Source organism: Coffea eugenioides, chromosome 6, assembly GCF_003713205.1.
Source record: "Coffea eugenioides isolate CCC68of chromosome 6, Ceug_1.0, whole genome shotgun sequence".
Lineage (NCBI taxonomy): Eukaryota > Viridiplantae > Streptophyta > Magnoliopsida > Gentianales > Rubiaceae > Coffea > Coffea eugenioides.
Genome location: NC_040040.1, coordinates 21,904,734 through 21,929,919, shown reverse-complemented (window position 1 = coordinate 21,929,919; position 25,186 = coordinate 21,904,734). Strand labels below are relative to the sequence as shown.

General features: G+C 35.1%; 1 protein-coding gene across 1 annotated transcript in view; it reads right to left on the bottom strand.

The window, feature by feature from the left end:
• Nucleotides 1–9,648: 9,648 nt before the first annotated feature.
• LOC113773345 (ferredoxin-dependent glutamate synthase, chloroplastic) overlaps nt 9,649–25,186 on the bottom strand; it is a 32,145-nt gene continuing 16,607 nt past the window's right edge. Inside the window, exons 14-33 of the mRNA XM_027317969.1 lie at nt 23,921–24,050; nt 22,305–22,363; nt 21,654–21,759; nt 18,747–18,843; nt 18,491–18,606; nt 18,109–18,306; nt 17,888–17,998; nt 17,532–17,771; nt 17,338–17,436; nt 16,213–16,308; nt 15,911–16,108; nt 15,748–15,822; nt 14,579–14,707; nt 14,397–14,495; nt 13,415–13,557; nt 13,144–13,237; nt 12,559–12,797; nt 12,374–12,452; nt 10,717–10,800; nt 9,649–10,268 (exon numbers count right to left, since the gene is read on the bottom strand). Of these exons, the coding sequence (XP_027173770.1) occupies nt 10,107–10,268; nt 10,717–10,800; nt 12,374–12,452; nt 12,559–12,797; nt 13,144–13,237; nt 13,415–13,557; nt 14,397–14,495; nt 14,579–14,707; nt 15,748–15,822; nt 15,911–16,108; nt 16,213–16,308; nt 17,338–17,436; nt 17,532–17,771; nt 17,888–17,998; nt 18,109–18,306; nt 18,491–18,606; nt 18,747–18,843; nt 21,654–21,759; nt 22,305–22,363; nt 23,921–24,050 (2,554 nt within the window). The 3' untranslated portion in view covers nt 9,649–10,106. The remainder of the gene's footprint in view (nt 10,269–10,716; nt 10,801–12,373; nt 12,453–12,558; nt 12,798–13,143; nt 13,238–13,414; nt 13,558–14,396; nt 14,496–14,578; nt 14,708–15,747; nt 15,823–15,910; nt 16,109–16,212; nt 16,309–17,337; nt 17,437–17,531; nt 17,772–17,887; nt 17,999–18,108; nt 18,307–18,490; nt 18,607–18,746; nt 18,844–21,653; nt 21,760–22,304; nt 22,364–23,920; nt 24,051–25,186) is intronic.

Genomic DNA, 25,186 nt, shown 5'->3' with positions numbered 1-25,186 from the left:
CAAATAAATCCAGCAGACTATTTTCTTATCTTCTGTCCAAAATTTTTTGAAATAGGAAGGAGATTGTTGTAAAAAAATAGGAGTATTTCAAAAGTTTTGTCCCACATCGGAAAGCTAAAGAGATTTTTCATCATTTGTAATACTTACTCATTTATTGGGGTTGTATTAAGTTGGCAACTGGTGTGGGCTCACGCGCATGTGAGGGGGTTTGAGCTGGGCCATTTCAGTACAAACTGATGGATTTGCACCCCCCCTGCGCGTGGGTTAAACACGGCCCAAGTCGGTTTTGCTACGAGTAAAAATAAATTTTACTTTTTTACTTTTACATCTTACAGATCAAAGTTTAACTCTTTCTACTAAAAGTCAGGGCACATAATCTAATAACAATTTCTGTTACAAGAAATTAGCCCACGTTTTTGTTATGTTATCAGATGTTATCCTCTCTAATGTATACTTTCTGATGCCTATAAATAGTAGCTATTCCCCCTTTGAAAAATCACACCATTTTCTCCCCCTGACAGTGGATACCTTCCTGTCAGCTTTCTTCTTCTACTTCTACTCCTTCTTCTTCTCCCTCTGCTGGATTTACGTTACATTTGCTGGTTCTGATCCTTCTTATTTATGATAGGAAGAAGGCTTATTTAATCCTGGAGAAACATTTCAACCTCCTGAAATAGTTTCTTAGCACAGTGATATAAAACACGACTCAAGTTACATTATATTAATTTCAATTCATATTGTTTTTTTTGGCTGTTTTCTCCTACACTTTCAGCCAAGTTGTCCCAGTATTCTGCACAACTTTAATTATGAGTTCCATAACTTTGGCACCAGATAGAGCCATAGATTGAAGGATTCTTCTATTCCTTTCGTGCCATATATGCCACATAGAAGAAGCAAGAGCCAATCTTCTTACTTTGTCTGAAAATGTTCCAGCACCAGCATGTTGACACCACCGCAATACTTCTTGTTCCCAGGGTAACACTCCTCTATACAAGAGGCACAATCTCTGAATTTTTTCCCAAATAGACCTAGAAAACTCACATTGGAAAAATAAGTGCTTTGTCGACTCATTCCCCTGATCGCATAACACATGCCTAAGAGATATATTCACCATTCCTCATTTAAGTAATCTATCCTTAGTCATTTTCTTCTGCATTATCAATCACAAGACGAAAGCATATTTAGAGACATAACCTTTACCACAAACCAAAGGAAACCATGCCACAGTTTCTCCTGAACCAAATAACTCTTTAATATCTGATTTAACAGAAAATTCCCCAGCCCCTGCTACATTCCATTGTGCACAGTCAGCTCTATGCAACTGTTGCAACAAGCTATCAAGAGTAACAAACTGGAACTCCTTAGCCATGGCAGTATATCTTCTGCCACTAGGCCAGCACCATCCATCATTACTAATAAAATCCCTCACTTTCGAAGTTACAGTCAATCCGAAAGCTTTAAGCAAAGATTTGGGATAATTCAAATATAAAGGACCAAGAGGATGCCAATTATCCAACCAGAAAAAAGTACTATGACCATTTCCAATCAAAGGTTTGATTAATGGTTGAACAAGTGGTCTTAATTGAAGTAATTTCCTCCATATCCAGGAACTATCAACTGGTATATTTACTTCCCAAATACTATGGCCTTTTAACATCACAGAATGCAGCCATCTTACTCACAAAGAATCCTTTTTCTTGCAGATATTTCATATAAGTTTCGGCAGCAAGAACTTATTCCACTGAGAAAAGATTATAGACTCCAAATATTTTAAAAAGGAAAAAGAACGTCAAATGTGGAGTCATGGTATAATTTTTTTTATTACTACATTCATCCGAGGGATCTCAGATGATAATCAAATCCAGCTAGCATATTGCTTGACTACTAAATCGTGACAAACAAATGCCTAGCATTTTGAAGGAAAAACATATACATCTTAATCATGCATGAAAGAAAATTTTCTAGGCAATGCTTTTGGTAACTAAGATGTTACAATTATTTTTTAAAAAAAGAAGTAACTAATAAAAAAACTAACATGTCGTGATTAGGGCACGAATCAAGTGCACTAGGAACCTTCTTCTCTTCCCCCCTTCTCCCACCTCTAGGGTAGAGTAATTTAAAGGGTCGTAGCGCTTTCTATTCTTTTGTCAATCTTATACAGTTATACTTTACGATGACTCGTAGTTTATACTATATTTAGTTTGTGTTAGCAAAGTAAACTAAGATTTGGGCTCTACAGTTTGACTTGTGATTGCCTTCAAAGTAAAGAGAACAAAAATAAATCTCAACAAACTGACATAATTGATACTGAACTTCTTAAGAGTTAGATATGTTAGATTCATGAGTAAAGGATTATATCCCATATTGGTCCAAGAGATAGAAAACGAGCGGTTAATATGTAAGTAAGGGCCCAAGACCAAATGGTTTAAGCTTTTGGATCAGAGTTCGGTTCATGACTTATATATTGGACTCTTTGGTGGACTCTTTCGAGATGTTTCCCCCTATCAAATTGGTATTAGAGCTTCAGGTTGGGAGACTAGGTTACTCATGGGCAAGTGAATTCTTCTCGAAGTTGGACCAGTGAAATTTCTCTTCTTGATGGTGGACCAAAGTGCCACAAGTGCTAAGGAGTTTGGGTAGTGTTGCATCAAGTGTGCCATGGATTTGGCAGGGGGTCTGGTTGGTGTTAGACCAAGGAGCCAAAGGTTGGTGATAAGGTGGACTTGCATTGAGTATGAAAGTGGGCTTGAAGAAGGGTTTGTAAATTTGGGTTTAGGGGTTACTCATAAAGAGGAAAGTTTGTTAGACTCATGAGTAAAGAATTATATCCCACATTGGTCCGAGAGATAGAAAACGAGCGGTTAATATGTAAATAAGGGCCCGGGACCAAATGGATCAAGTTTTTGAGTCAAAGTTAGATTTCTGACTTACATATTGGGCTATATGATGGACTCTTTCGAGGTGTTCCACCCTATCAAGATGCTTTCCATTTTTGAATTAGAAGTTTTTGCTGTAGTAAAGTTCCAATAATTTTGTTCAAGATATGGAACAATGATAGTTTCTCGTCTTAGTTATTTTTTGTTAACCGAGCACTATGGGTTATATATAAGATGTTATGTTGTTGTATTTAGTTGAGAAGAGTGATAGAATTAACTATAGAGTCTTTGTATCTTGGTAGGGCTGTAAATCGAACCAAGCAACTTGGTACTTGACTTGAATTCGGTTTGAACCAGACTCGTTTAAACTTGTTTGTTCAAGTATCAATCTAAACCTGAACATAATTTCAATCTCGAAAATATTAACAAACCAATCACGATATTCATGTTGTCTGGCTCGATATGTTTAGAAACATATAAGATAAGTAAATTTCATAAAAATATATCTAAGATAAGTAAATTTCATAAAAATATATCTAAAATTTCCTTCCTTAACTCTACTCCTTTCCTTCCTGTATATTGCTTATTTTATAAAATAGCAAACATCTAATATTCTTATCTTTTGAATAGGTATAATTGATTTTAATTACATCCATAATTTATCGTAATAGATTTCTTAAATATGCGTAATTGACTTTAATTACATCCCTAATTCAACATAATAGATTTCTTCAATATTAGAGAGTAAAAAGTAAGGGAAAAAAGTAATAAATTAGGGTGAAAATCTCTATATAATACAACATGAAATTTCAAACCAAACCAAGCCAAGTTTTGATTCTATGTGCTTGAACTTGATACTAAGACAAGCCAAGCTAAACTTTTCATGAACATACATAAAAAATTTCAAGCCGAACTCGATCAATTTCTTTTAAAAAATTATCAAACACAAGTCAATTTCAAACATTCCTTTGAATTTTGAAACCAATTCTGAACATACTTCTGTCCAATTGGTTGAGGATTGTTTTCAATCATATATCTTGGTTGTTAGAAAGGGTCGATTCCAATATGAGAGTCGCATGTACTTTATAATTGTTTAATTAATAAACTACTCTGTTTTCAAATATTTTTATACGTTTTAGATATCCTGCTGTGTTGTTTTATATATTTATAAGTGGTATCAAAGACCTAAATTGTTTTAAATATTTACGAGCGTTATTAAAAGCCTAAATTTTGATCTTAGGGTGTTTGTCAAAATTAGAGTAACAAAGTGGACACTGATAGGATTTTGAAGAGTGACTTTTTGAAGAGTTAGAGTCCTCAAACGTCAAATAAAATTGGGCTACTAAGTTGATCTTGGGTACTCAATTGTTTGGCAAATATAGAGGAAAAATTAGTCATAATTGTGATAGAGATCTAAAAAGAAGGACCTTATCGTATTATTGTATTGGTGATTGGAGAGTGATCAATAAAAATGGAATCAGTCAGAAGATTTATACAAAAAAAATTCCTGTCAAGTTTCATTGTGATTCATAATTGGAAATTTTGATATACATTGCCATCAAGAAAGGCTAATAAGTTGAACATGAAGTGAACGGCAACAATCGGTTTATTAAATTTCATGGATTGATATGATAAATAGATATTTTAAGATAGTAAATTTTTTAAAAAAAAATTCAAATGGGTAACAGTTGAGCCAAAGTTTGGTTTAATAGAAGCGTTATTGACATAATTACAACCAAACCTAATAAGGGTTAGATCATCCGTAGTTTTGAATTAACCGTTTTTCCTATAGTCAAAATTTACTAATCTGTTTATTTATGGTATAAAATGATTACTTGATACTTTCTTGTCTTAGTTTTTGCGGTATTGTATTTAGTTGAGCAAAGTTAAGAGAAAAAAAAAAAGGACAGTCTTGGTCATTATAAAGGCAATTTTACCTAGTTTTGAATAAAGGCAAGTTTTAATAGCTCCTCTTCTCCCACATATTTTTATACCCTATTGTTTTACATGCTTACAAGAACAAGCAAGAGTTGCATGTAATCAAAACACCACTTAGTCACAATACACTCCAGTTTTGACATTTTCTAAACCTAACGAAGTTTCAGGGATTGAAGACTACTAAACCAAATTCTATTGCCATATATATAACAAGTAGTAATAGATTTTGTGGCGGAAAAGGCAAGAAAAGGAAAAGGAAATCAAACAAGGAAAATATAGCCAACAACAAGAATAGGAAGAGATATTTCAGTCAGATAACAAAAATATTTTTCACTTTTAGCAGAAGTAGAAGATTCTTTTTAAGGAAGATGAACACCTTAGAGACATGAACAAGAATTGAAGATGTCAAATAGGTCCAATGCATCATCTGTACAAACCTAGGTTCTTACTCCATGTTTTGTTATCATTGTGTTAAAAATTTGTTTAGATTTTGATGCTACGTGAAGATAGAAGCGTTTCTGATATAAGTTAACAATAATCACAAAATTCTGCGAATATTATGTAAATTTCTTAGTTCACTCCAAAATAATTTGCTAGATGATGTAAATAATCACATTTATAGATGACTCTAGATTAACATGAAATTATAACCGAGGTAGGAGACAACCTTATTAATAATTGATTTTACCGTAATTTATATATACTAAATAGGTGAAAATAGATTTTTTTTTTAAAACTTTTTTGGGATAAATAGGAGGTCTTGGATTATCCAAGACCTCTTACTTTCAATTCTTCCCACATTACCACCCAACCCAACCAAACCCAATAGATGAATATAGTTTAACTTACCTTTGGCCTAATTGAAAGAAGGTTAGATATACTTCACCTATTATTTCAAATTACGGAAAATCTCGTTTCAGAACAAAACATTCAATTCAAACTATCCAATGTATTCAAACGGATAATACAGGCTCCATCATCCCAACTTAACTTGAAGACGGTGGAATGCCCCGTTCAATAAGTGCATTATTTTGTGCATTGTCTTTTGTGGGATTCTTGTCCTTATAGAGCCGGTGAAAGTCTAAAAGTTAGGAAAATTAAATTTTTCAAAGGTATTTAGTTCTCTAAATCAAATTGACAAACCCATCTTTGAGTATGAGGTTTGCAAGTTTTTTAGCAACCATGTTACATTCTCGTCGATACCACTGATATAACAATTGTCAAGGGTACTCATCTGGTGCGAACATCTCAAAGTTCCATTTTAGGAACCTATACATCGTTTTTTCGCCCTCAAGCCCCTTCTTCTTTTTTCTTTTTTTTTTTTCTAACAATCCGGCATAATGGTCACTCTCGTATGCATCAAAGTAGACTTTCATTTAAAAAGGGTTGAAAGTATTAAACCGTCCTAAACTTTATTCATAGTTGCACTTTATTTCTCTCAACCCAATAAATAGGTACTTTGCCCCGTCTGCTTTATGTTTTAGGACAAAAGTGTCCGTTTCATATTAATTATTACTTTATTTCTTTTTCCTCCTTTCTTGCCATTTTTCTACTTGTCCCTTTTCTTTATTTTTTAAAAATTTTCTCCCTTTTCTCATGTGATCAACTACTTTCTTCTCTTTGCTATTATTATCTATATATTAATTTTAATCTTCTTAAATTTATTCTTTATTTATTTCTATCTTGTTTACCTTTTGCTATTGAAAGTAATAATGACTAAAGTCTATGCTATAACAAAGTATATGTTATCTAAGCGTATAGATTATTTCATATATTACTTAAATCAATACATCTAGAGTATGGAATAAATTAATTTTTAATAATAACAGTAACAAATTCAAATCATAATAATATAGCTAGTAATCAACTATATATAAAAAAGTAAATAAAAGTATTTGTTACTTTATTTTTAGATATACCTTTAAATATTAACTAATTTAAAGTTCCAGTTGGCTAAAATCTTTTTAAATAGTCAAATTGCCAGTAATATACACTTTTTTTTATTATGGTAGGCACATATTAGTTTTTCATGCTATATAGTTTGTTTTGAATTTTCTAATAATGTAAATAAATAAAACAAGAATGAAATTATAAGTGAAAGTTAATTATAATAAGTATACAAATTAGTAATACTAATAGGAAAGTGAAACAAAATAGTAACATGAGAAAAGTAAAAAAAAAACAGTAAAAAAAGTAAAAGCAAGTAGTAGAAAAGAAAAAGAGGGACTAAATAAACCAAAAAGAAATAAAATAAAATAATAACGACACTTTTATCTTAAAATATCAAATAGGAGGCAAAATACTTATTTAATAAATTCAGAAGGACAAAGCGCAATTAAACATAAAGTTCAGAAGGGTTCCTTTTAAAAATCTTATCCACAGTGGATTCGAGACCCTCATGACACACCGAATGTTACATGTTCATCTTGTTACGATCCACATGACACTCAACTCATAATAATTGCATTCATCGTCAAACAATACATACTGATGTAATTATCATCTTGCTGTTTTAACAAAATAAATAAATAAATCTACTAAACTGATTCAAGAAAGCCAGTCATAGTAATTATACAGGTTTGGTTTTGGGTGTTTTTGTGTAACTTGATAGCTAGCTACTATTCGCTATAAGTTTCTGCCTGTTTTTAGTTACTTCCATCATTTTTTTTTTTCAAAACATTTATGGTAAAACCATATATTGTTCTAGTGTTAAGTGCGTTCAATGTCAAATATGGTTTGTCTTCAAATGTGAATTCTTTGGGGATGGAATGAAAAGAATAACTAACAAGAGACCAATGAACGTGAGTATGTACATTTAGATGGAAAGTGACAGTAATAAAAGACAAATAAAAAGTTAGTAAATAGAAGGAGTGCAAATTTTACATATAATTTTGAATATCTTTCTATAGTTGGCTTTAAGAATTTTACAAAGCAAAGCGAAGCTAAAGGTGGCTCCAAACGTGGAATATAAGGATTTGTTTGAGTTACTTTTGGGATGCTAGGTTTTACACAAGGAAGTGGAATTAGATTAGTCATATTGTGTTCACTGACAATACAGTGTTACATGTAAAACATCATGGAAGGTTCATAAACATTACGAAAACTACAACTAAATACTGCATGAGATAGAACCAAAACGATAAATCTTCCTACTAATGCAATAAGTAAAGCTCACTTTGACATCTAAACGAATTCGATGTTTACAAAGTCAGACTGAATCAGCTGAATTTGGCCAATTGAACCAAAACCGGCCATGACATCGGCTCGATTATATGTGAAAACAAGAAAAAGTGAAAAATGATCAAATTCGATTAAAACTTGGTCAAATTGATCGAAACCAATATAACTTGAGTGATTGAACCAGCTGACCTGTAAGAATTTTTTTTTTCTTTTTACAATCTATTAGTATTATTCACATTTATTTTTTCACATGAATAAAAAATTTGAACTGTTGACTCAGTCAGTGAAATCAATTAAATAAAAAAGTGGGAACTCATCTATTACTCATTAAGTTGGGCTCAAAAATATTTACACAAATCAAATCATCCTCTAGTTTTCCAAAAGACAAATGCATGTGAAAGTTCTTACTTGATGCTCCCTAACCTGACCCAAGCGACATCCAACCAACTCGTGTTTCCTTTAAGAAAATCTTACTATCACAACTTACATTACACAACCAATAACTAGAACACATTGTAGATAGATCGTCTATAACATAAAAAAATCACTTTCCTTTTTGACAATTACAGAGATTTAAATTGCTTCAACTCCATCCAATAGTTTGAAAAGAATAACCATTAATAACAAATGACATAGACCCTTTCAATAGTTTGAAAAGAACAGCCATCAAGAACAAATTACACAGATGCATACCAGAGATAAGAAAAACGTCACATTTTTGGATACGAACTACAAAAAAAAAAAAAAATTACATAAGAAATTAAAGATACAAACTTTGCACTCTTACATTATACAACACCAACGTATACGATATAATAAAACTTCAGATTATGTGGCATAAACTAAAAGAAATATCAATATAAGAAATGAGAGAGACAAATCTTGCAATTTACATATTGTTAGTCAAGTCTCTTAAGTTTATTCTAACAATTCTTTATTTCAATATTTGTTACTTTTTATTTGTAATGTCATAAAGTTGCAAGTATGCATAAATTTTAGTGGGTTTCTTGTATTGATATCAAAAAAATAACATCACCCAGGTCTATTTAATCCATACTCATATGCATTCATACCTAAATCATGTTTATTTTCTTAGGTACACTCATGAATGTTAACCCTAATTTTCAATGTTTTGAAAAACAAATCAAACCAACTGGTTCAACTAGTCAAACCACAAACTGGCCATGCCACTTGTTGATTTAATGATTAACCCAAAATTGCAATTAAACTGATCGAACTCTATCAAAAACCGATTGGACCAATAAAAATCGAACAAAATTGAAAGATTCGACCAAAGTTCACTCTTTTTTTAATATATTTTAACAAAAATATTTCACTTTCATTTATAATTCTTAATACCAAAACATACAAAAAAAAAAAAAGATTAAATCATTGAGCCGAGATGAAACCGATTAAACAGCAAACCGAAGTCTCTTTCACTTCAATCCTCAATCCAGGTTTAAAAACATTGCAGACTTTATAGAGCTTTAGAGCACTCCATTTTGTCTCTTTTTAATGTCAAAATAGTTATGTTTTCTTACCTACCTTTTTTTCGTTTTTTTTTTTTTTTTGGGGGGGTGGGGGTTGTGGGGGTGTTGGTATGACCAACTCAAGCGTCGATGACAGAAAATCGTAGAATGTTGATTTAGTGAAATTTTGCGTCTAAGGAATATGTTTAATATTTATAGTCTTGATCATAAATTACATGATACAAGACAACATTTACAACTTATTGGGAAGACATGGAATATCAGAGAAAGCCAGAAAGGGGCAGCAAAAGGGACTTTTTAAAGCCATATTTACATTTGCTGTTTCAAATTCCAAAATTTCCAGTCACAGGCACCAGTCCAGACAACCATCGTAAGATTCAGAAAAACCAGTATCTAACATCTGAAGTATGCGCAGCATCACTATACAGCTGCTGAAGCATGTTATGAAACACCGGTTGCTCGATGAAGATCAAGGCCTCCAGCTTCAGACGATGATGACCGTTAACGTTCGAAATCTTTTTCCATCTCTAGGAATCTGATGCCAGAAGACATAAATAATCTCCTTTACAATTCGACGATTGGTTGCAACAGGCCACAGATTTGAACTTAACTCCACTGTTGCCTATGCTGACTGCAACGTCACCTGTCCAGTGGCTACTTGTTCGTACTCTGCACAAGCCTCAGGAGTGTCTTCTTCACTAGGTGGAACTAGCTGCCAAAAGAGTGGCAAATATTTGTCCCACTCCTTGAGAATGGAGGAGCCCTTGCTACTCCCAGTTTTCTCCTACGTAGAGTATTGGTTAGGTGCATTAGAAAGGCAAGAGGACGCTAGTTCTCCAGCAAGTGTAAGTTAAGATTCTGGAGACAAACTAGCAATCAAATTGAAGTCTCATATGGAAGTACTGACAGAAGCAGTGTCCATTAAAAACCTTTTTAAGGGTAACAAATGAAGGGAAGTGCACTATGTTCCTATTTTGAACACAAACATTGCAGGAAAACTGAAAATGTTATAGTGGATACTGGTAATAGTTTAAACTTTTACCAAAGGAAGGATAGCAATATGTATCAACGACTACATCTCTTAGCCAAAAGAAAGACCGTGAACCAAAGGAACAATTCCAAGCATTCTGAAACCATACAATTTATTTTTAGGAGTCCAGAACATTCTCTCTCTTCTTCTCGTGAACAAGTATTCATGCAAGAAATAACGTGATTGATTATGTCTAACTTACAACATGGGCCTGAATAAGACTCTTAAGCTGCATCTGGCCAACAGGAGCAAGCACTCTCTGGATCTTCACAATTTCTTTGTTCACCTGTTATAAATAACATTGAATAATTCACAAGCTAGGAATCATTAAACTTAGAAAAGATACAGCAGGTATGACATTCATTAAGAGGGAAAGCATTTTTGACGCCAGACATCAACTTTATGAGTCCATGTCATAATAACACCACAAATGTAGGAAGATCAACACATGCTATTGCATAGCAAGAGCTCATGAGTTGAAGAGAAAGTAAGATCAACAATAGCAGTTGACTATCTCGTATAGTTGAAGAGAAAGTAACAAGACTACTGATGCCTCAGTTAAGAAGGGAAATGGCATATATTTTGATATAGCTTTGTTTGTAAACCCTCTGGAAAGCTCGTATTTATGCACTTCGGAATATCATGAGTATCACTACCAAGAGATCGGCACCATGTTGGCTTGCATGTGACAGGCAAACATTAATGAAATCAATAAAAAAATTTGATATAGGGCCAAAGCTGTCTCAGACTCATCCTATATAAATCAACTTACAATTCCTAACTATCCTAATCAAAGATTATGTTTTCATCTGTAACTTAAGTCATCTTCTTTCTACGTCCAGATCAAAGAAGACTGCTTACATCTGTTAGCATATAAATCATTCTCTGTGGTTTCAATTGTCTTCTTACAAGCAGTTTTTACATTATCACATTCCGCTGTTAATTTGCAACCAAACAACTTCGCACATTGAATTCACAAAAATTCAAAATTATCATTATTAACAATTTAGATTTTCCAATTGTCTCAACATTCCTCAGAAGAGAGAGCATCAGGGGCAAGCTAAATCAAAATTCTCAGTTTCTATTCAAAGATCAGCCCCTGGCTCTGTGAATATATTTTTTCCTCCATAAAAAACATTATTGAGCTCATGAAAAATGACTTATATTGGATCTCATTGTAAAACTTGTGGAGGAGTGTGTCAGAGCAGACCTTCCTGCAAATACAAATACATTCATGTTCATTGCCTTAGTGCACCTTATTCCATCTCCTAAGGATCTCAATAGATAAATAGAAGATTAAACATAAAATACAGATGTCTACTAATAATCGAGTGCTCTAACTGGACACGCATGTTCTTATGCATACAAGAAGTAGGCTGTAAATTGTCAAAACATCTAAAGGATCAAAGTTGGTCTCAATATTCTCTATTAAATTTAACCACAGCAGTGTCCCCACTCTGTATTTGCAATAACCACAAAGAATTTCTTTATGCAGTTTCTTAAGTACTTTCACTATAGTAGAAAGTTGAAAATGTGGATGCCATCTACAAATGTGGCAGATATGTCAGACAACTTCCTTGACTCTGGAATCAGATAACATAAACGAAAGAACCAAAGATGGTGTTTCATGCTATATTTGTAAGAGGGAGAACTTTGATTTGGGAAATTCACCTCTTATTAAACGTGCCCTGGATTAGCTTTCCCTTTTTCTTTTTCTATTTTTTCTTCCTAGAGGGTCCCAGGTTGTAAAGGCGACGAGGTAGTTGGTGATCCATTTAATTAGTGTAACATAAGAATTAACATATGCATGCAGAACGTAAACATACAACTCTATTGTTCATACATCTCATATCACAAACCTTGGGGATAAGAGTATCATCCTCATCTAGAATATAAGCTAGACCTCCAGTCATACCCGCCGCAACATTTCTACCAACCCTACCAAAAAAGCAAGATACAACGTTTTTATCTGAAGGAGGACAAAGTACGTAATTGCATTCTTCTTTTCAACAATGAACAGAACATGATAAGAGAAGATACTCACTTGCCAAGCACCACCACACAACCCCCAGTCATGTATTCACAACAATGATCGCCAGTGCCTTCTACAACAGCTTGAGCAAGTGAGTTTCTCACAGCGAAACGCTCCCCAGCTTTTCCTCTTACAAAGACTTGACCTCCTGTGGCCCCATACAAACAGGTATTTCCTACAATTGTAGCATCCTCTGGGCAAAATCCAGTACTCTCAGCAGGAGTTACAACTAATTCACCACCAGCCATACCCTGAAAATGAAAGCTCATCTTAGATGGCTACATAAATTAAATGCATGATGATCGTATACCTACTGGGCAGTGGGAGCATGGGATGACAAGAAATATATATCATACCCTTTTTTCCCTTTCAGTTTAGTTGTAAGTTAGCTTTATGACATAATTACGATCCATAAAGTGGACAAAAGGTGTCGGACATTAAAAAGAATAGGCCATTCAATGAAGTGACTACCAAATCACCCAAGCAAATATTTACTTGAAAATTCTAAACATGACCCAATAACTTTTAGAAATAATAATCAAGTTCCATGATTTGGGCTACAAAATTATCTAACATATAAGAATTTCATTGACAAACCTTTCCGACATAATCATTAGCTTCTCCAGCAAGTCGGATGTTCATTCCAGGTGTGAGAAAACATCCAAATGATTGGCCAGCACTCCCTGTAAACCTGTAGAAAAGAAACAAATATGCATCCATTATTTGCAAGAACAAGTTTATGCCCTGAGAAGAAGAAACATGAAATATGAAAGGTAAATGCATCTTGCATGTAGAGGATCACTATAACATGAGAAAACACTAAAATTTCCTTCTAAACTCAATGTTCAAATCACTAAGCCATATTTACGTTATATTGAGCTGCCCAGCGAATCCAGTGTCACCATATTTCTTTGCAACTACTCCTGCAATACGGCCACAAACAGCACGGTCCACATTGTAAATTGTGACGGTTTTGTGGACCACCTTTTCATTCTGAATCGCATCCGATATCTGTATACAAAGGAAAAGAAGAAAAAGACCATTTGAGAAACAAGAAATTCATCAAAACAATATGAAAAAGCAGTTTGCAGAATTTAATTATACAGGAGGTAAACTAACAAGATTCCCTATATCCTTTCGTAAAACAAACTTTCAGTAATTGCAAGCCTGTAAAATCCAGTACATGACAATGACGTAATGAATGCTCGCTGTTGTATTCTTGTTGTTTACCAGTGCTTTACATAAAAGCATAAAATTATTCATGATACCAAATAGTGTTCACATTTTTATCGCTTACTTCCACATAAAAGTATCAAATACTTGCTTGTACAGGTGCCAGCAATCTCCAGCATGATTAGAAGACAGACAGGAACGAGAGGGAGAGACACAGAAAACAGAGGCCCGCTGGGGGTGGGAGGTGGGGGAGTGCAACTTTCCTTTATTGTTCTGTTATTACTTGTAAACCCTATCCTAACAAAAATGTGAATCATCCTGAAGCCCTCCAAGTTAGCCGGTAAAATCAACAATCAAAGATTCACGCTTGCCACCATTCAATTGATTCAAATTGGCTGTTCTGAACAACAAAATGGATATCATTCAAATTGACACCCCTTCAACCAAACCAATCACAGGCCAAAAAGGCAAATGTTTCTTTAAAAGATGTGACAAGCATTTTTCTCAATCTACCAGATGAATTTGAGGGTTCAGTCTTTAACAATCCAATAGTTAAATAACCAACTCAAAGTCTGTATATTAAAATTGACACGTAAAGTGAAACCCATATAAAGCCATTACTGCCAAAAGGCTCATTAGATTCTTTCAGTAAGAGTGTTCTTGAAGTATTATACTACCTCTGGATCTGATAGCAAATTATCATCCAGAACAGGACCATTACTGTGAACATCTTGATTCCTAATGGTAGTGCTGCTCCACTTTGGTAGTCCAACATTCTAAAAAGCAAAACAGAATATCATGGCCAAAGAAACAATCTGCAGGGTGCAAATGATCAACAAACGATTTCTAGGAGTCATACAGAAAGAATATAGCTTAGATCAAGATGTTGTGTCTTCACTAATGAAATATCTCGAGATCTTAGTAGATCCGTGCGCCCAATAACATCATCCAGTTTCTCATAACCCAGTTGTGCCAACATGCCTCTTACCTGTCAAAATATTTCCAAGAATGGCCAGCACATTAGAGAAAAGGGAGAAGCAGGTTTAACTGAAACATTTTCAGAGACTACAAGTGGAAGAGAGAGAGAGAGAGAGAGGACAAAATATATACAAGAAAATTAAATTGCTTGCTTTGTGATCCATTTTATCTGTTGTCTAAATTATAGGCTATACATTCAAATGCTGATCGACAGGAATCACTGAACCATTATGTTTTCACCAACAGTCTATACAACAGTGACGCATTTATTGGACCTACCCGCTAAGAGCCGCAATGTGTTTCCTCATCTCTCATCATACTCTGTCCAAATCATCATTCTTGTTGAAGCTAGAATCTAGACTAACTGAAAAATATAATTTTAATCAAGGTATTCCATTTCTCAAATTCCAGAGTTCTGGTATTGCACCCTTAATACATATTAGCTTCCCCAATCCACAGATCTTGGATGAAGAAACCAAAACGATATATAAGTGTTTAAGCACCAGTTTTGCATAATGAAAAGCCCAAAATGGGCAAAGCATCTCCAATATCCAAGACCAGTTGCTATGTGAACTTTGATTTTTGTGGATTTACAACTCAGTGTTCAACATAGAGAGAAGCAATCACTGTAGCACCATACTGTGATATGTTTTAAGTCGTGCAATCAGCCAATCCCAACATGAAAGACCTGTGGTCATTGGCAAGCTAGGAAATGTATATGTTCTAATAGAGTGCTCCTAAACCTTTTTTACCCATAAATGTTTTTATGATCTCCCCACATGGAAGGGAGCAGACATATTGGCTTCAAACCTAACTATCTCCTAAGTACTGCTTAGAAAATGCATAATGTCATGTTACTAAGGAGGAGAAGATGCATTCATTCTAAACTAGACATGAAAGAAGGCCTCTAGTTTTGTCAAAGGCATGTCCAAATACTACGCTAAAGCTGGAAATCTCCTTAGCATGTTCAACTGCTAAGACTGCTAATGACTAAATAGGCCCTTTCAAGTAAAGCTGAAAAATGCATGATCTTTGCAACAGAAGTATTACCTCTTCAGCAACATAGATAAAGTAGTTAACGAGGTCACCAGGCACACCAGGGAAACGAGCTCGTAGTTCTTCCCTCTAAAGAAAAATGGATCACCAGCAAAAAGTCATAAACACCAAGCATTGATAAATGCTATAGAAATATTTACTAAAGAATAATCTTTACCTGGCTAGCAACGCCAACAGGACAATTGTTTGTGTGGCAAATACGAGCCATTACACAGCCAGTTGCAATCATAGCCACAGAACCAAATCCATACTCATCAGCTCCCATAGCTGCAGCCATAAGAACATCAAATCCACTTTTGAAGCCACCATCAACTCTGAGTATGACCCGTTCTCTAAGCCCATTTTCAATAAGGGTCTATAACAGAATTAACCCCAAAAGATCAATAGGAAAACATGAGATCATCATACAAAATAGGATACAGTATTATGACAATTCATTCTAACATATATTCTACAAACCTGGTGTGTTTCAGTCAGTCCAAGTTCCCAAGGACCACCTGCATGCTTAATTGAGCTTACAGGGCTAGCTCCTGTTCCACCATCATGCCCTGATATCTGATAAATCAAATTGTCAATAGAGGATTGCAGCAGCTATGGTGGATTATTGTTTATGTTTTTGTTGTTGTTTTTTCTTTGGTGGGTGGGTTTTGGGGGTGGGGGGGTGCAACCAAATACTGACAACTAGAAGGAAAAACCATAGTCATAGTTAAGCCAATTGTTTTCTCTTATTGTTTGTCCTCCTTGGATGTTCTTTGCTTAAGTGGTGATGGAGACAGTTATATACAAGGTCTGATTTAGTTTTCCTTTGATAGTTAGTTTTTGTCCCATGGTTACCACCCTGAACTAAAAAAGTTATCCATACTTGACAAAAGACCAAAGAATACTACTTAATGAAATATTGTATTCATAGATCTTGTAGATGCAAAATGAGAAGGCACTCATGAGAAAGGAAAAAAGCACAAAACGCCAATAAATTATTGTGTTCATTGATGACCAGAAATTCTCAATCATGCAAAAGTAAAGCTGTGTTCTAAGAAAGAAGCAAACTTGATCACTGAAGTAGAACAGGAAGAAAGAACAAGAACTGCAATTTTCAATCACGGCTCCAGGATCACATATATGGAAATGAATTTTCTGTTCTCAGACTCTAGCAATGTCCAAACCTCTTCCCTAAAATCCAATAGCCCCAAAAAAAAAAATGGTAATTGCACAACTACAAGATGATAAAACTCTAACATCCCAATGTTATTATGAATTATTAGAATCTTCACCATTCTACTTCATATGAGTGAAATCCTAGAGGAATTCTGTACAACTATTCCTATCCAAGAAAAAAGCAATCGCCTTTACCTTGTTTCTTTGACAGACAAGCCATCACCAAAATGTTGGATTAGAGTTAATTAACGATTATCATTTACCCTTGCCTTTTTCTAATTTGGAATCAACCAAAGGAAGGGCAAAGTTGTTCTAGGCTTTCTGTCACAAATATCCTAAAGCTGACAATTTTGAGCAAAAAGGCACACGAACACATGCAGATGCTGAATCCTCAAAAGAGCATATAGACAATTAGTCACATCTTGATACCTGTATAATATCAGCATTACCCTTCGCAACCCCTGAAGCAACTGTGCCAATGCCAGCTTCTGCTACTAGCTTTACTGACACTTTAGCCTTCGGGTTAACCTAGTTTTAGATAGAGTCTTATAAATTCCTTTTCTTGTTTGAATTGACATCTGTATTAAGCATTACAAAAAAGAATTGCATACTTAAATTTCAACCTGATGGAGGTCAAAAATCAACTGAGCAAGATCCTCAATGGAATAGATATCATGGTGTGGAGGAGGAGATATAAGGGGTACACCAGGTTTAGAATTTCTTAATCGTGCGATGTAAGCACTAACTTTTTTTCCTGGCAATTGCCCACCTTCACCAGGTTTTGCACCCTGAGCAATTTTGATCTCTATTTGATCAGCATTGACTAAAAATGTTGGAGTAACACCAAAGCGTCCGGAAGCAACCTGCAAAATAAAAATGGTAAATCCAACTATTCCCCATATTACAATATAAATGCTCTTCAATTGACACAGATAAAGGCGACATGCAAAATCTTTGAAGCTAAGTATAACATATTGACCTGCTTGATAGCACTTGTAGCAGTATCACCATTTTGAAGACCTTTAAGGTGTGGCAATGTTGGAGAATACCCATCAACGACATCCGTAAGTGGCTTCCAGCGAATTGGATCCTGTATGATTTCGAATATAACAACCATAACTTGCAAATGTTTCCAAGTTGATGAAATGAAACTAGCACAATCTTCCATTGAGGCGTCTGGCATAAAAACCAGTCGATTACCTCACCACCTTCTCCTGAATTTGATTTTCCACCCAATCTATTCATAGCAATTGCAATTGCCTCATGAGTTTCCCTAGAAATAGCTCCAAGTGACATTCCGCCAGTACAAAAGCGCAGCACAATTGAGGAAGCAGGCTCAACCCTTCCAACTGGAATAGGGGGACGATCACTTTTAAATTCAAGAAGATCCCGGAGAACCTACAAATGAAAATATGCTATATAGTTAGAGAAGCCTTATAATCTCATCCATAAAGTTACATAAATGAGTAAAACGGTGGTAAAACTCTATCTATTATCATCTTCTCTGTTAACCATGTTAATAACTTAGACGATGCTAAAAGATCAACAAGGAACGAAACAAATATTAGCCAGAGCAACTCACATTCACAGGTCGGGTAACTAAGTGCTGCTGATAAACTGAATATGCACTTTCATTTTTTTGTCGGACAGCTTTATGAAGCAGTTTTGACATCTCAGGGTTGTTGCCATGATACTCCCCTTTGGTTAAATACAATAAAAACTTTAGCACTTAAGCTTACATAAGGAATATGGTGAAGTTTCAAGCAAAATCTGAAACTAAAGGTAAAATATGTTTCATATATACATATATGTAAGATAAGCATGTACAGTAGTAATACCTCCTGGTCTGAATTGTATAAACCCAAAATTTTCAAGTCTTTTCGCTGTATCCTCAGAGAAAGCCTTCACCCAAAATGACAATGTCTCTCTTGCTAGCTGCATGAAATGAAAAAATTCCATTTGAAGATGAGAGGAAGACTTTTTCAAGGACTGTAAGTTATGTGGCATCTCTGATGGATATTTCCACCCAATAGCACAAGTTTTGAGTTTGACACTTGGTGTTGCATATGTGCAGAACACGGACATCAAAGCCAACTATATGCAAGGAGATTATATCCTAAAACACCAAGTTATTTTGAGTCAGATTTCCAAGTATACTCTATCACAACCTCTAGATTTACTTGATCCAAGATTCTCAACGACTAAGTAACAATTTCATCCACCGAGATTATAACCATCAGTTGTTTAAGTACATTTGAGACATTGTTATTAGGTAATTCCACCTAAAATAAACATTTAAAGTCAACCTCAAAGCACAAAAATGAGTCAAGCTTACCTAACATGTCAGTCAAAATAGTTATACTCCTTGAAAAGTGAATGCAATGAAAGAGTCAGAATTTAATACACTTCATTTACAAAATGGTTCATAACTTACAACCTCTGCAATTTAGTCAAGTTACAGCCAAGACCACCAGAGATTTTGGGAACTATACAAAGAGCCCCATCAATTAGACATCCTACAGAGATTTGTAGCTGTTAAAAATGTCAAACATTTGCCTGACTTGTGTAATGATTATGTGTTATAAAAACTAAGGAGAAGAAAAAGATGCCCATTATTTCTTCTTTGTAAAAGAAAAACAAAAAACAACAGGCAAAAACTTAAATCAAAATACAAACCCCATCACTCCAAATGCACCTTTTTCCTTCTGTTTCTTCCACCTAGCTCCCTCTTTCATTCCCGAGCATTCATCTGTCGCCCTTCCCTGTTTCCTCCAGCTTAACCATGGCTACTCCACCATGCCTACCCTTCTTTCCCCTGCCTCTTCCAAGACCCCTTCATATTCTTTCCCATCTCTTCACCAATTCCATCTTCCAAGCCTGCTTTCTCTGGTCTCTTCATTATGTAGCCAATAGCCTTACCATCCTTTGCTCAGTGCAATGTTTCATGATCAAGGGAGGAAAAGGAAGAGGATGAGGATTATGAGAAAGGAGAGTTAATTTTCATTTTGTTTCGAAGTCAGAATTATAATTAATTCTTTAGGCGGAAGGTATCCAGGAAGTTTGAATCCAGACAGAAGCTTTATTTAGTAACATGAGTTATATGTTTACTAGTCAAGGGGTATTTCTCAGTGGACTCTCAAGTCAAAGAGTGCAATTGTTAGCTATCAACACCTCTAATTGAAGTTTTCAAGGGCTGTAATGACAGTAAATGGAGCTGCAAAGAGGGAAGCGAGGGTCACTGACCCCTATCCCCTTAAAGATTGAAAATTCCTTTGGTCTGTTTGGCAAGCCTGTTTTCGGGCTGTTTTAGACAAACAAATTTTTTCAGAAAACCAACTTGCTAAAAAACCTAAAATTTTATTAGAACAAACCACCCCCCCCCCCCCCCCAAAAAAAAAAAAAAAAAAATCACCACCACCACCTGTACCCTTCCCTCTCCCACTCCCCCCACATGATTCCCCCACCAGCCAACCCCTCCTCCCTTTCCCTCTTCTCCACCATGTTCTTCCTCACCCTCCCCCTTTCCCCTCCCTGCTATTGCTCTCCCCTCCTTTCAACCAAATCTGGGGAGGAGAGGGGGAGACCGGGGCAGGGTGGGGGAGGAAAGTGGAGGAAATGGGAGATGGGTGGGGGGTAGAAGGTGGTGGGAGGGGGAAGGGGGTGGGAGGGTTGGGGTAGGAAAAGAAGAGGGGAAGGAGGAGGGAAGGGTGGAAAGGAGAAGCAAGAAGAGGAGGGAGTTTGAGAGTGGTGGTGGGTGTGAAAGAGAGGAGAGGGGTGGTGGTGGGTGTGAAAGAGTGGTGGTGGTTGTGGGAAGGTGGGTGTGAAAGAGTGGTGGTGGGAGGGGAAGGGGGTGTTTTGGAAAAAATTGGTTGTCACAAAAAGCACCCAAAACAACTACATGAGCTACAGGAATGTATTGGACAAAAACCTAAATTGATATCCTATACGCCTGTGGTTATGCTGTAGAGAACCAACACTATTTTAGTTGTAAAACCTGAAGTGATCTTAGTTGTGAAGCTATTTGAACACAACAAATAACTATTACACCATCAAATGAAAAAATTAAAGCCAATTATGCAAGTGAATGTAGTCCACATCTATAATAAGGAAAAACCAACCTCCACATTGTTATACCAATAAGCAAGATATGGACAAGAAGACTTGATCTATCCAAGTAAAGACAAGCTTGTGACAACGTTGGAGGATTTCTGTTGTGTCAATAATTGACTGATTACAAAACATAAATTAATTAACCAATTAAAGTACTTAGCATACTATTTGTAACCTTTTTATTTGATATTACAAACCTGGCTATTATACGGAAAACTTCTATGTTTGGAAAGATTAGCATTTAAAACAAACAATTTTTCTCTACAAGTTATGGTACAGTGGCATATTTTACAAAAGTAATCTTGTCACATGCCCCACCCTGCTAGTGGAGATGCCTACTATTCTGGGGTCCCCAGCTCAACCAATGTGTGATGGCATTCTAGCCAAGAGCCACGGATATGAATACAGCTTATCCTTGATTTATCCCTACCAAACTCAAAATTCTAGGAAGTTATGCTAGCAAAAACAACAGTTGTACCACAAGCATATCCTTTCCTTTTTGACAGGCCTAATTGTTAGTAGTCATTCTTCCACTTAGAAGACAGTTCCATTTATTGTACTCCAAAATATTTTTCTTTACAACACAATATGAAATATGGGACAGTAAATAAGTGCTCAATGATTGAGTTTACTACCTCATCCAGGGTTAAGCCACCAATAGTCGATACACTCCCACAAAATGCTATATCAATAACATCTTTCCCCAGTCCATAGGCTTCAAATATCTGTGCACCACAATAACTAAAACCAAGTAACTTGTTAGCAGTTTCCCTCAAAGCAAGAAAATCCCAGAAGTATGATGAGTGAAAGACAAGTACATACTTGTTACCTAAAATCAGTATGAATCCCATGGCGCGAAAAATTAATCAAAATATCGACAAAGAAAATTACTAATAGCCCCATTTCTTAAGGATGTTATTCCCCATATTATTGCTTTACTAAAGCAACCTTTAACCTCGTTACACTTTGTACTAAAGGTAAAATGAACTATAGAATACAAAGATAAAAATTAATTAATCACTACAAACACGTGACACTAACACTCCATCGCGAGGATTTCTAGGATATGAAAACAAACATGTTACTTTTCATCTTTTTGAATTGATCCCAGAAGCACTTGGCACAACACCATATACCATGTTAATTAAAGAGTATACTATTGATTCGCATGCTTGCATATGAAAACTTAGCATATAGAAAACTAGAAGTTTTGACATCCATATTTCCTTGAATGTAAGAGGATAAAACCCCAAGGAACTCATCAGTAAGTTTGAAAAAGCACAAACCTTGATAGCAATGAGATGCCCATTTTGGAGAGGATTTTGAGGAGACCAGCTTTAACAGCCTGAAAACAAAATTGAGTAATAAATATTTCTGCTCAGCATCTTAAGCATGCAGTACTTAGTAGTTTTCTACTTCACGAAGCAAATCATTTCCACGAAAGATTTTCTCCAGTGACTGAAGAGCTGGAAAACAAGAATTCTATATCGCGAACATTGACAAAATGAACTGTTTCCTTAACTTCACTCTTTTAAAATTGTCCTCATTAAAACTACAGTGAATCTTGCTTTGGAAGTAAGAAATCAGACCAAAGTGGAATGACATAATACAAACCCAGAACTAAATCAAACAATAGTATTATGCAAACATGAAGCTGATAATGCATAAAAACACAAATGGACAATAAGCCATTCCCTAATTATAATTAAAAAAAATTTAAGTGTAAAATCATACCATATTTTGGATTGTACCTGCAGATAGACTAAATTTTGGCCCAAGCAAAAATTGGAGAGGACACCATAGTATAACTACATTCTTATGAGAAAAATTTGTCCATGGAAATGAAGGGTTATATTATGGATAAGACTCTAATCAAAGGAAAATTCTTAGTAGCAAGAAAATATCCAAGTATCCACAAAGCACAGAACCTTGTCTATGAGGAGGACCCAAAAAAAGAGTGAAACATGGTTCACATTATTTCTATACTTCACATAAAGCATGTCATTATCCTTAAACACGATGTCACCTGAGTATTAGGCCTACTGTTTATTCAAAAAAATAATACACAGGTAGGGCCTAAATAAGAGAATCCTCCTATACTTGTATGAGATAATTGTTGGTAAAAAAGTATTAATACAAAAAGATTGCAATTTACAAGAATGGTGGTAGTAACTTGATGGTTTTGAATTTGGCCTACTCAGCAGTGCTCGATGTAAAAATAAGTTGAAGTGCCTGTCACATCCACTAAAGAGTTTATGATGTGCGAATGTTGGATTGATATGTGAGAAACACTTGACTACTTCATAAACTAATTAAATGAAGTACTTAAGAAAAGAGAAATACTAATACAAAGTCAACAAGGTAGAATTAATATAGTTATACAAAATGGTATCCTCCATCTCATCAAGGATTTGAAAAGGGATCACCCCTCAGAAAAAATTGCTCATTTCAGCTAACAAGGACTTATCAGGCATATAGATTAGGTCAATCATGATTAAAAACATAATCACCAACCAATATTTGCGCTTAATGCATTGATCAAACCCAAAGTATTCTATTTTTCCTTTCTCCTGATCATTGTATGCCTTACATGCTATGTTGCCAGCTTACATGCAAGAAACAAATCAACCCTCAAGATTCAGCTTAAATTTAACCATTCATACATAAATAACAATCAGGATTGCTATAATATCATATGGGAACAGACAGAAAGGGGGTTTGTTTTGTTTGTTTTGGGGGGGGGGGGGGGGGGGGTTGATGACAATTCAGCTATCTAATAGAAAACATATAACTAAATCAAGTAAATTATGTAAGTAACAGGAAATTAAAAATGAACCATAGTTGACATAACCAATTAGAGCAGAATGAATAACAAATACTTTTCCACCAGAAATTTTCAGACCTTGCAGAAGTTCTTTTGTGCCTGTTCAATTGTTACTGTGGGCATCTTCCCATTCCTCATCAGATTCACCGTTTTATTGCTCAAACGCCATTGTCGACATGTCTCTAATGCCAGGTATGGGCAGATAGCACTGGAATAATGAATTTTGGAAAATAAACGATGTGTGTTATTTAGGTAAGATACAAAAAGCTAATGAAGGAATGCAGTAGCACCAAAGAGATGAAGGAAAGGATGAAAATTTGCTACAAAAAACAAAGATGTCCAAAAAATTGCTTTGATACAATACCCAGATAGGAGACAGACTCAGCTGTAAGCCAACTTTCAGGGGTTTAAGCTAATATTTTCCTTCCCCCTTTCCTTTACCTTTCTTCTTCTTTTGCTTCTTCTTCCCTTTCTTTTTCCTAACTTTTTAGGTTTTTAACGTGGAGAGTTAAGGATAGGAATCAATTTAATCTGGACATGCAAAAAGTTTCAGGCAATTACTCAACACAAGGAAGAACTTGAAACAACACAAATAGTTGCAAGACAGAGTTTCTAACAAAAGTAACCTGAATAACGAATGAATATTATCTCAACAGTTGATGGATGTTATGGTGTAAATTCTTCATATTTTGCCTACTCTATAAACAGGTCACACCCCGTTGTATAGGTACTACAAGTAGAACTAAACTGATGAATTCCTGACCACTTTTGACTAAGAAAGGCCAATTTCCATTATCACTGAAACAATTCTGATGATTGTGAAATACAGCTGTCAGTAGAGCACTAAAGTGCTAAATCAATGAAGCTTATAGAAGACACAATATACAAGTAAAAATCTTAACAGGACTTCATTTGCTTCAAGTACTAGGCTAGCCAAAGAAAGGTTACCAGAATAACAGTGGGAGAACTAATTTGTGGCTGCCACAGAGTACCATTTGCAGTGTAAATTGCCAAGATAACTAGATGCAGGTAACATGGGCCACTTACCTTCTACAAATTCAGCAAGAAGACATTTGAGTTGCTAAATATTCTTTTCATCCTACGTTATATGTTTCTGTTTTTTTAATTCAAGTAAACAAGGTCTATGTTACATGTGCAGGAGCAGTGAATTTTCCAAAGATACAATATTATGATGCTTTAAGCTGCTTCTGTATATTCCACAAACAATTTACAACTATATATGATTTAGATGTTAGTGTTGAAATACACAAAGCTTACATTAAGGTGAGAATCGGCCAGCATCCAATGGAATAGACTGATAGAGCATCTTTCCAGAGAACTCAA